Source organism: Natrix helvetica (genome assembly GCF_964273705.1).
Source record: "Natrix helvetica genome assembly, chromosome: 9".
Lineage (NCBI taxonomy): Eukaryota > Metazoa > Chordata > Lepidosauria > Squamata > Natricidae > Natrix > Natrix helvetica.
The window spans coordinates 18,541,490-18,553,727 of record NC_138560.1 but is presented as its reverse complement, the minus strand read 5'-3'; the positions used below and the strand labels follow the sequence as shown (position 1 = coordinate 18,553,727).

The window sequence follows — 12,238 nt, the reverse complement described above, 5'->3', positions numbered from 1 at the left end:
CCTTGGCTTTCTAGAAAGAAATTTTGTTATGGCTATATAGCATCTCACTCCTTACAATCCCTCCCGCCCCATTTTCCCACAATAGAAAATGCATAGTAGAATAATAGAAAGCGTAGCAGGCCAAAGATCCAAAAGAAAAGATGGCTGCAGGTCTGATATTATGGGTTGGTTGTTCCGTTCACCGATTCAGTTTGGCCGTCGTCGTCGTTTCCCCCCCCCCCCCCCCCAAAATGTGGCCTTCCATCCCTAGACTTTGCAGTCATGGCAGAGAATGCTAGGAAATGAAGTCCACCACATCATGTAGGGCTGCCTTACCCATCTCTGCCAGGAAGCTACTAAAAAAAAAAAAGATACCTGAATGCCGGCATGACTGCACAGGTAGAAGTCAAACTCAAAAGGGTGAGTAATGTTTGTATCGACAGTAGTTCCTGCTGGTATGTTTCCACTTTTGCCAATCTGCGGAGAGAGAGAGACAAAGAGAAAGTTATATACCAGTGATGGCTAACCTTTTTGTCATCACATGCCAAAAGCATGCGCAACTACCACTGCCCGTGCCCCCCCACTGCACATGCACGCACGACGCCCCCATACCCCGTTTTCGGCCTAGTAGACCTCCCTACAGCCTCCTAGGACCAAAAATGGGTTACGGGGGGGACCATGCTCCCCCCAACCCCATGCACGCACACACGACCCCCGCCCTCATGCATGCACGGGTGATCCTGCGCATACGTGCACATCTCCTGTATGTGCCTCTCCCTCTGCGCATGCGCACGCAGCAGGGACCCGAAAATCAGCTTGCCGGCAGGAAGCGCGCATGCACGCATGTTGGAGCTGAGCTGGGACAACATGGCTCTGCGTCCCACGTCATCATGGTTATATACAACAGCAATGGCCAGGCTACCAGACAAAATGGGAACAGGTTTCCATAAAAATTGCCAGGATCTTTCATTCTACCATTCTGCAGTGCGGTTTGAGTTATAGGTAGTCCTCAACTTACAATTGATTTAGTGATCTTTAAAAGTTACAATGCAGCGGAATAAAAGTAACTTAAAATCAACGTTTTTCACACTTAACAACCGTAGCAGCATCCCCGTGATCAGGTGATCAAAATAGGGATGCTTGGCAACTGACTCATGTGTGTGACGGTTGCAGTGTCCCGGGGTCACGTGATCCCCTTTTGCGACTTTCTGACAATCAAAGTCACTGGGGAAGCTGGATTCATTTACCAACCGTGTTACCAGCTTAACAACTGCAGTGACTCACTTAACAACGGTGGCAAGAAAAATGGGGCAAAACTCGCTTAACAACTGTCTGGCTTAGGGACAGAAATCTGGGGTTCGGTTGTGGTCATACGTCAAGGATTACCCATGTAGGCATGGTCATTTATTTAACATAATGCATGATTGTGGTGTTGAACGATGGTGATGGAGAAGACTCCTGCGAGTCCCTTGGACTGCAAGGCCATCCAACCAGTCAGTCCTAGAGGAGATCAACCCTGACTGCTCCTTAGAAGGCCAGATCCTGAAGAGGAAACTCAAATATTCTGGCCACCTAATGAGAAGGAAGGACTCCCTGGAGAAGAGCCTCATGCTGGGAAAGACTGAGGGCAAAAGAAGAAGGGGACGACAGAGAATGAGGTGGCTAGATGGAGTCATTGAAGCAGTCGGAGTGAGTTTAAATGGACTCCAGAGGATGGTAGAGGACTGGAAGGCCTGTAGGAACGTTGTCCATAGGGTTGCGATGGGTCAGACACAACTTCACAACTAATAACAACAACGACATGATTGTAGGGTAAAGCTTACCCACAACTTCTAACATCTGCTGTCCTGCAACTTCAACTTTATTCAAATCAGTGTTTCTTAAACTGTTTGATCCAATTAGTTCCTTTCTGGGGCTCAAATCATTTCACTACTTCGACAAAGAGACTCTGTTCTCCACCAGCACAGCCCCAAACCGGATGTTCAATTTGCAAACAAGCAATTACAAATGGCTCCATTATTCCCAGGATATGCTCAAATCGCCCCTCCCGTTCTAGAGCCATTTGATCTCAACTTTGAAAGAGTTGAAGACAAGTCTTGATGCTCAGTTGAAGCTGTTATCAGGCCTGCAGCCATATTCCCTTTGGATATTTAGCCTGCCACACTTTCTATTATTCTACTATGCTTTGTCTATTGTGGGAAAATGGGAGGGGGGATTTGTACGGAGTTAGATGCTATGTAGCCACAACAAAATTCCTTTCTAGAAAGCCAAGGTCATCCTTTGTCTCTGCACCTGACCGGAACTGGATCGGTGGTACTGCCAGCATGGCAGTGGAAGCTCGTACCATGTGATGGACTTGTGGGTGTGAGTGCAAGATCTTGAACTTTCAATTGGGTGGGGAAAACCAGGAAACTTTCAGATTCGGGTTTTCCCAGATGTGCCAACATGGCTCTCTTAATAAATTGGAACTTTGAGCAATACTTTGCCTTGGACTCTGATTTAATTTTGGATGCTATTTGGAACCCTGACATCTGTCTAATGTGGAATGTATTTATTTAGGTAGAAAATTTATACAGGTAGTCCTCGACGTACAACAGTTCATTTAGTGAACTGTTACGGGGACCCTGGCGGCTTACAGAAATAAAACCACAATGCAAAATCCCATAAACCTACACACACACACACACACACACATCTTTGAGGCTCACCCTCTCATTCTTGTCTGCACAGAAGAGGCGAGTGTGATGTCTTTTCTGAACCACAATGTAGGTGATGCCCGGCTGGTAATCCTTCTCCAGTTTGATGCAGGCATCCCGGATGGCCAGAAGCTCATAGTGGAGGATCTGAGGAAGGAAGGAAAATAATACTAACAGGATGAATAGAGGAGACCCTGAGAAGCCCACTTGGGAATTTTCTTTTGCACCCCTTCCCCAAAAGGACCCAGAACAGACTGCAAAGATCAGGGATGTCCAATCTTGGCAAATTGTGCAACTCCTGGTGACAAAGAAGTGGATGCCCGAAGATTAGAAGTTAGGAAGATCCAGGAAAATCTCTAACATATGTGCTAGTCGTTCCTGACTCTAGGGGGCGGTGCTCATCATTTCAAAGCTGAAGAGCTAGCGCTGTCCGAAGACGTCTCCATGGTCATGTGGCCAGCATCACTAAATGTCGAAGATGCACGGGACACTGTTACCTTCCCACCAAAGATGGTCCCTATTTTTTTACTTGCATTTTTTACATGCTTTCGAACTGCTAGATTGGCAGAAGCTGGGACAAGTAACGGGAGCTCACTCTGTTATGCGGCACTAGGAATTCGAACCACCAAATTGCCAATCTTTCTGATTGACAAGCTCAGCGTCTTAGCCACTGCGTCCCATCTAACATGACTATGGATCCTCACAACCATTTCCGTTTAGTGACCTTTGGAAGTTACAACAACTCTGAAAAAAGTGGCTTAAGTGGCAGTTCAAGTCAACAGGGAAGCTGGATTGCTTAAATGACTGGTGGTTTGGTTTGGTTTGGTTTATTTGGATTTATATGCCGCCCTTCTCCAAAAGGACTCAGGGCGGCGTACAACATTAAAAAAAAACACATCCCAAAAGTTAAAAAAGATTAAATCCATATCCAAAAAAACCAAACCGAATTTAAAAAAAAAAACAAAAAAACAATACATTTAAAATAAGTTAAAATGGTTCATTTAACAAGCAGCGATTTGCTTAACCACCGTGAAAAAAGAAGTCATAAAATTAACTGCCTTGCTTGTTTTGCAACAGAAATTCGGATCCCAATTGCAGTCGTAAGTTGAGGAACGACCTGTAGTTGCGCAATAAATATTGGAAAGTTGTGTGTTGTGGCCCACCAGCAGCCAGTGGAGCTGGCAGTAGAGTTAGACAGTGAAGAGATTGGGGAAGAACATGGGCCAGTCCTGGAGTCTAGGGAAGGCTCTGATGCGGGTTCTGCTTTGGAGGCAGAGTGGGAGCAAGACAGCAGTGAGGCAGAGGAACAGCTGGAGCCTATTCCCAGTATGCGCATGCGCAGAACTGCCAGAACACAAGAACAACTAAGAAAGCAGGATCGACTTGGGAGTAAAGTCACACCTTGGATGTGATTGGCCCCTCCCATAGGAAATAAAAGAGGAACAAACGGGGAGTGGGCTTTTGCAGGAAACTACAGTATTTGTGCCTTCAATCGTTTCAAGAGTGGAAAGTTCTGTTTGTGACTTTAAGAGATTCTGTGCCAAGTGTTGCCTTCCCCTGCATTTGGAAACTAGTTATCTGGCAGGTCTCCAAACGAGATAAGGTGCGTGTGGATAAACATTCCTCTGAAAGACTATTTGCCAAGCCTTGCTGACTGTGAGTGAAAGGCATTCACAATTGTGTAAATAAAAGAGGTTTTGCCAGGACCAAGACTCTGCTTCATGCTTTTTAAGGAAGCCTGGGTCAGAACATTGTGCTCCCACAAGCATCTAAAGAAGGGAAGGTGGCTCTACCAACCCAAGGTGAACCCGAGAGCGAACTCCTCCTTCCATGCAACACCTGATGTTCAAGAAGTGTCAGGAAGTCTTCCTCACCTGTGGCAGTTGTCCCTCAGGCACACCATCCCGGTAGAAGATGATGCGTGTCGGTTTGAAGCGTGTAGACTTGTAGAACTGGATGAGGAGTTCTCGGACCATGTAGGAAAGGTCTTCAATGATTTCCTGGCGTGGCCGCTGTACCCGAACCGTGGCACAGTAGCGGCTTGGGTGGGCATCCATGCTGCCCACCACCTGCCGTCAAACAAAGAGGCAACGTCTATGACTCGCTCACAGCGAAAGTGGGAGGCAACAGGTGCTGGGTGGATCTCAAATCTTTATAAACTGTAGCATTTTGGGGGGAAGGGGAGTCTAGGAGGAGGGGAAAACATTGACTGATATAAAGCACTGAGCTTAAACCAGTGGTGGGATTCAGCCAGTTCGCACCTATTTGGGAGAACCGGTTGTTAACTTTCTAAGCAGTTCGGAGAACTGGTTATTGGAAGAAATCTCCTTTTGTTTTTTCCCCCTTTACAGGGCTAATCCTGTAAGGAAGGCAGGAAGGAAGGAAACATTCTGGTGTTGCTTCTAGCCTAATCTTTATTGCCCTGCTTACAGAAACTGCCTCTCTGGTTCACCCTTATTATATTGTAACAACTAAGGCGAAGCGCCCATTGACCTGAGTGACGTTGAGTTGGCCACGCCCACCCAGTCACATGACCACCGAGCCACGCCTACCCAGCTGGTCATTAGGGCAGAGAACCAGTTGTTAAATTATTTAAATCCCACCGTCTTAAACCATGCTTGAATGTGGATTATTGACTAAGTTGCAACTGGCTAAAGTGAAACAATATACTGAAGACGGAGATCAGGAGAAGAACATTAGGGAAACATGAAATCCCATCCTTACTTTACCAGCCTTAATAAGGAGAGAAGGGGAGGGAAGGGGAGGGGAAAGAAGGAGAAGGAGAGAAGGGAAGGGGAAGAGGACAGAAGAGGAGGAGAGGGGAGGAGAGAAGGAGAGGACTCCCAAAAGCAAGTCTTCTGCTGAGACCCTGTTTCCACCAAAATGCCAAAGCTGAAGCATCTTTGTTTTGTTTAAGGCCCCAACTTTGGAAAAGTGAACTTACAGCTGTTATGGAGGGCTTCTTTCCATCACCAGCTGGAGGATGAGTCACATCAGCTCCCAGGAATATAACCGGCTGCTGAAAAACGGCAGATCTAGGAGCAACATGAAGCAGGAGTCTTAAGGATCACCAAAGAGGGTTCTCAGATGACTGAGGGTAGATACTACAGGCAGTTTTTGACCGACAGCCATTTCTTTAGTGACCGCTCAAAGTAACAACAGCACCGAAAAAAACCTATTTATGACCAGACCTCGTAGACTTCAGGAGCTCATGATCGATTTTACAAAGGAGTTCCAAAAGACGAAGAGAGAGAAGATAATAGAAGCATGGAGTAGGAACAAGGAAAGTGGTCAACCCCGAGCAATACGTACCGCTGATGGGGCACCAAGATATTGTTAATTCCTCCAAGTTTCACATTGATCTTGAGACAGAGGTTGGAAAGGGTCTGGGGGGATGTCTTCACCACATTTTTGACCTGCACACACTGAGTGGCCATGCCCAGAAGGGTGTCTCCTACACGCTTCACTTCCGCTGTAGGGAAAGAACAGAGCATCAAAGATCAGTGGTCTTCGTAAAAGGATGATTCCTGTTTAGCGCAAGCAGATCCCTTTTGGAATACGTCCATTAACAAGGTGGAGAATAAAATCAAAGTCCCGTAAGGAAGAGAGAATTCTTGAGATGTTACAAACTTTCTAATACTACAAGTTGGTTAGATTAAGGCAGTGTTTCTCAACCTTGGCAACTTTTAAGATGTGTGGACTTCAACTCCCAGAATTCCGCAGCCAGAACAGGTAGGCAGTAAATAAAGACTATACTTCTCAAATGTGTTCTGGCCCACCAGTGGCCAGCGGAGCTGGCAGCAGATTTGGGCAGTGAGGAGGCTGGGAAGGAACATGGACCAGTCCTGTAGTCTGGGGAAGGCTCTGATGAGGGCTCTGTGTCAGAGGCAGAGGTGGGGCCAGGGCCGTATGCCAGTTATCAGCTGCCTTCAAAGTAAGAAAGACATCAGTGAGGCAGACGAACGGCTGGAGCCTGTTCCCAGTGTGCACATGCACAGTTTCCAGACGAAGGGAACAGCTAAAGAAGTTGGGAGTAAGGCCACAGGTGGATGATGAATGGCCCCTCCCAGAGGAAATAAAAGAGTTATGAAAGGGGAGTGGAGTTTGCAGGAGACAATTAGTTCGCTTAATTGGTTTGTGACTCTCTGAGGCTCCTTGCCAGGTTTTGCAGATATCGGCTTGGCAGCTCTCCAAGCCAGATCAGGTCTGGGATTGTAAATCCTCCCTTGAAAGGCTTTGCTGGATGTGAATGAGCAGAATTCACAGTCAATTAATAAAAGGGGTTTTTGTTGGGACAAGGAGTTTGCTTCATGCTCTTAGGAAACCTCGGTCAGAACAAAATGCTTTTCCTGACACCGATTCTGACGACATACCATACACCGGGGTCTTTCCTGGCAGGATGACGATGATGAGCTGGAGTCCTGAATATGTGTTTTTAAGGTGCCGGAACATGGGCTCCACACTGTCAGCACCTTGGGCGTATTTACAGAAGCAAGGCTGGCCCTGGATTGGCATCCCTGCGTCCTTGGAAATTTTGCGCAGCTGGTCCGTAAAGTTCCTATCCAAAGAAAACAGAAAGACAGATCAGAAGAGCGTAGATCAGAGGTGTCCAAACTTGGGAACTTTAAGACTTGTGGACTTCAACTCCCAGAATTCCCCAGCCAGCATGGCTGCCTGGGGAATTCTGGGAGTTGAAGTCCACAAGTCTTAAAGTTCCCAAGTTTGGACACCCCTGGCGTAGATGAATTTGTCACAACTGATATGCCACCCACTCAGAAGGAAAGAAGCTTGGTTATTGCGATAGAAATGGCTAGTCGTTACTATTTGGTATAACTAAAAAGATTAAGACATATGGACTTCAATTCCCAGAATTCCCTACCGTGTTTCCCCCAAAATAAGTCCGGGTGAGTCTTATATTATTTTTTGCTCCAAAAGATGCAGTAGGGCTTATTTTCTGGTTCGGTCTTATTTAGGGGAAAATACATTACTAATTGTGTCCGTCTGGCTGATGATCTTAACTGGGGTTTATTTTCGGAATAGGGCTTATATTATGAGCATCCTGAAAAAAAAATCATGCTAGGGTTTATTTTCCAGTTGGGTCTTATTTTCAGGGAAACAGGGTAGAAAGTCCACACATCTTAAACTTGCCAAAGCTGAGAAACACTGGCCTAGGGAATGGGGCCAGAATGGAAGCAAAGCAGGAATGTATTGTATCAATATTCCCATACTTTGTGAACTGTCTCCCTTTGGGAAAGGACAGGAAATAAGCTTCTTTCCAGCAAATCATTCTCTATGGATCTGAACATGATGTAATGCAGGGGTCGGCAACATTAAACACACAAAGAACCACAAAGGTCCTAACCGGAAGCCCCCCCCATTCAATTCTGGAGCCAACCGGAAGCCCAGCTGCCCCCACCATAGAGTCTCCTCCTAGCGCAGCAGCCTTTTCCCTCTACCAGTCCTAACCAAAAGCCCTATCAATTGTGGAGCTGATCGGCGACAGGGAGCTGCAGCAGAGGGATGAAAGAGCCATATGTGGCTCCAGAGCTACTGGTTGCCGACCCGATCTAATCCAAGTAGAGACAGAATCCTTATGTGGAGAACCTACAGTTTCAACCTGGAATCTTCTGGACATAAGCAACGTGTAAGATTTTGCACATCATCCAAAGGGGATGTATTTTAAATCTCAAAAAAAAAAAAAAAAATGAAGATGAAAATCAACAAACGTTTAATTTTACAATTGTTTTTGATGTGGAATCTTGGATAGCCCAGGTAAGAACCCAGCCGCCTTGCCACAATTGACATTCCAGCAAGGACTGTAATTCTTTTTTTTTTTCTCAAAGCTGTTACAATGGAATTATTGTTTATGGTGTCCTTGGTGCTCTCGGAGCTTGTTTCCTTGCTGATGTTCCACTACCCGACTAGGTTACACAATCAGCACTGATGATGTTACCTAGTTGGGTAATGAAACGTCTGCAAGAAAACAACCAAGTTCAGAGAGCACCAACGACCCTTCGTTTCAACCCTGAGCTACAAATATTACCTTCTACTGCAATTCATGTTTTGTTTGATGCTGGGGAAGACAATCAACACCAGGGGAGGTTTGAGGGTTAAATTGCCTCTAGGTTCTCCGTCATGGCTGACAACTTTGCACTGAATCAAGCCACCTTTTTATGCAGCTCCCACCTGTCTCTTTTAACCAGCAGCATCTGCCCAGCTTTTCAAAACAGGATGTGTTCCAGGCCTGGCTTGAGTTGACGAGGTCAACTCTTTCTGCCCCTTCTAGGACAGGGATGTCAAACTCGATTTCATTGAGGGCCATATCAGGATTGTGTTTGATCTCGGGGGGCGGGGGAGGGTATGGCTAGCTTGATGTCACTCATATCGGGGGCACCTGTGGTGGGCTGAGCATTCTGCCAGCGAAAATGGGCTCCCGAGCTCTGTTTCCAGCTACGATGGCCTCCTGCAACCCTCTATCAGCAAAAATGGAGCTCCGTTTTCACTGAGAGAGGCACCGCAGGCCAGTCCTTTGCTGCTTTCAGATCTAAGCACCCGATTCGGCCCGTTGGGCCTTCAGTTTGACACCCCTGCTCTAGGAGCTCTTTCATTTCTTCCCCCCTACCGTGATCTCTACTCACTTACTTTAGCACTTCTTCTCTGCACTGCTTCTGAGGGGCAAAGCACGCGATGGCCCACACTTTGATCTCGATCCCATTGTAGAACTGCTTCCCTCGCATATCCCAGACCCCCTGATTGGGCGTGGCAATGGCACGATTCTGTGGGAGGAAAGTGGGTGGCATCAAGAGAGGAATCAGCCTGGAGTCATCATGTTGCCACAAGTGATCCAAGCCCAGCCCCCCCTTGAATTCCACTGACTCCTATCTAGCCGCAGTTTAGTTAGCTGATTCTTGAGCAATAAATCTTCTTCTCTGTAGCTTATTGTGTGGCCCTATTCCTTTGCGCCTGACAAAATCCATACCTCAAAGATCCGAATTAGTAAGGTTTCCAAAAATAGACTAGACAAGCATTTGACTGGGATAGTATAAGACTTCTGCCTTGACTAAGATGACTGGACTAGAACAGAGCTCCCAACTTTTCCAGCTTTGTGTACCGATGGGAGGGGATGGTGCCAGGGACTGGATTCAGGCGGTTCACACTGGTTTGGGCAAACCGGATATTAATTTTGTATCCAGTTAGCTGAACCGGTTGTTGCAAAGGAGTGGCTGGCCTCGCCCAACCTATCCCACACCACCCCTCCCAGGTGGCTCCATGCGGCCAGTTCATAATGCCAGGTAAGTGAAGGGCCCGCACAGAGGCTCTGGGAAGTCAAAAAACAGACCTCCTGGAAGTCTGGAAACAGGTTTAAGGTTTAAGGTTTATTTAATTTATAAACCGCCCCCTCTCCCCGTAGGGACTCGGGGCGGTGTACAGACCGTTCAAAATCAAAACAACAAAAACATAACATAAGACATTGAACAAAACAACACACACATACTGTCTGTATATAAAACCCCAAAACCAATTTAAATAATTAAAAACAATTTTAAAACCAGTTTAAAACCCCAATATAAAATTTAAAAAGCCATCCAGGAAGGATAGTGATAGATGTTCCCAGGCTTGTTTCCAGCCTCTGGAGGCCTAGGGGAGGACGTTTTCACCTTCCTGGAGGCTCAGTAAAGCCTCCAGAGCCTGGGGAGGCTGAAAACGCACCCTGACCCGGCCGTGGTGCAGGAGGCTGAGTAGGCCACACCCACCATGGCCACCACCGACCCAGCAATTGGGCATAGTACCAGTTTGTTAACATTTTTCAATCCCACCCCTGGATGGTGCCATTAATGAAAATAGAGTCCACGCTGGCCTGCTGCTCGTACAAGTGGGGATGAGCATGCGCTCACCCACCACGTCTGTGACCCGGTTCTCAGTGGCTGAAGCTCCGGTAGTGGGGTGTGGCCCAGAGACTGGGGACCCCTGGATTAGAAGACCTCTGTGGTCCCTTCCAATCCTATGATTCTGTGATTTGCTGGGGAAGAGATTTGCATGGATTTTGTCCTTAAAAAAAGAAAGATGCTTCTAGAGAGACAAAAACTCCTTTCCCTTCTGTTATCTTTTCTAAGATCACAGCTAAGATTCTCAGAAAGCTACATGCGACTCCAATTTCTGAATGACGGTTTGATATGAGTTAGTAAATAAATATCTCAGCCTCCAGGAGTGCTTGTGAATAAAAGCAGCCCAGAGGTTCCTTACTACTCACCCGGCCTCCGTATTGTAAAATTGGGGCTGGCAAGACCCTCCCAGTCACTTCGGTCATGTCATCTTTCACCTTTATGCCAAACTCTTGTATGTAGGGGTCCAGGTTGTAACTGGCATTTTTCATCTGCAAGACAAAGGGAAGTTGGCGTTTTCAAACAAGCTAGTCTCTCTAGAGCACTATTTCTCCACGTTGGAACTTTAGGATGGGTAGACTTCAAATCCCACAAATCCCCCCCAGCCAGCCATGTTGGCTGTGGAATTCTGGGAGATGAAGTCCACCCATCCTAAAGCCGGCAAGCTTGAGAAACGCTGCTGTAGGGGATAGGCCCCCAAAAGGCTACTTCCTAGACCAGTGATGGCTAACCTTTTTGTCGTCGCATGGCAAAAGCGTTCACAAACACATGTGCAACAGCACATGCATACGCACACCCATAATGCAATGCGTGTGCAACACCAACCCCCGCACATGTGAGTGCGACCTACCTTTGCGCATGTGCACGCTACCCCCTCCCCCATGCCCTGTTTTGGGTCTAGCAGGCCTCCCTGAAGCCTCCTGAGACCAAAAGTGGGGCACGGGGGGGGGCGCCCCCCGCGCTCCCCCCACCCTCGTGTATGGGCACATCTCCGCATGCGCCCTGCCTAAGCACATGGCGGCAGTGACCTGAGAATCAGCTGGCTGGAGGCGTGCGTGCATATGTGGTGGAGCTGAGCTGGGGTGACAGCTCGTGTGCCCGCAAAGAGGCTCTGGGATGAGAGGGGGAGGAAAATGGCCCCTTTATGACCTGTGGATTTCGCCTCCTAGAATTCCTGAGTCAAGATGGGCCCATAAGTCATAAAGGAGCCATCATTCCCCACCCCTGCTTTAGATGATCTGAGCCTGAATCTCTCATAATTCTCAGATGTCTCAACACTTCTAGAAGAAGTTGGTAAAGACTAACCTAATTAAGAGTAGGCAATAAAGAGCGGACTTGTTGGAAAACGGAAGACCTATTATTGAATAATAACTTCCCTCAACCTTGGGCAACACAGCCAGCATCCCCAACTGAGGAGGGCCCATCATGTTATCCACATCCGGTTCTAAGCACCCAAAGCAGTGGTTCCCCACCTGTGGGTCGGGACCCCTTTGAGGGTCGAACGACCCTTTCACAGGGGTCGCCTAAGACCATCGGAAAACACATTCTTTCAATGGTCTTAGGAACCGAGACACCAATTTTATGGTTGGGGGTCACCACAATATGAGGAACTGTATTAAAGGGTTGGGGCATTGGGAAGGTTGAGAACCACTGATCCAAAGGATCATCTCTTCCTTCTTC

At 47.3% G+C, this 12,238-nt stretch overlaps 1 protein-coding gene across 4 annotated transcripts in view; it reads right to left on the bottom strand.

Annotated features, from left to right (window-relative positions):
* LOC309396688 (protein argonaute-1) overlaps positions 1-12,238 on the bottom strand; it is a 94,387-nt gene that overhangs the window by 9,554 nt on the left and 72,595 nt on the right. For all 4 annotated transcript variants that reach the window (XM_081962022.1, XM_081962023.1, XM_081962024.1 and 1 more), the window contains 8 exons: positions 10,927-11,049; positions 9,318-9,451; positions 7,049-7,233; positions 5,988-6,147; positions 5,620-5,710; positions 4,550-4,744; positions 2,688-2,822; positions 355-456 (listed from right to left, as the gene is read on the bottom strand). In XM_081962022.1, the coding sequence (XP_081818148.1) occupies positions 355-456; positions 2,688-2,822; positions 4,550-4,744; positions 5,620-5,710; positions 5,988-6,147; positions 7,049-7,233; positions 9,318-9,451; positions 10,927-11,049 (1,125 nt within the window). The remainder of the gene's footprint in view (positions 1-354; positions 457-2,687; positions 2,823-4,549; positions 4,745-5,619; positions 5,711-5,987; positions 6,148-7,048; positions 7,234-9,317; positions 9,452-10,926; positions 11,050-12,238) is intronic.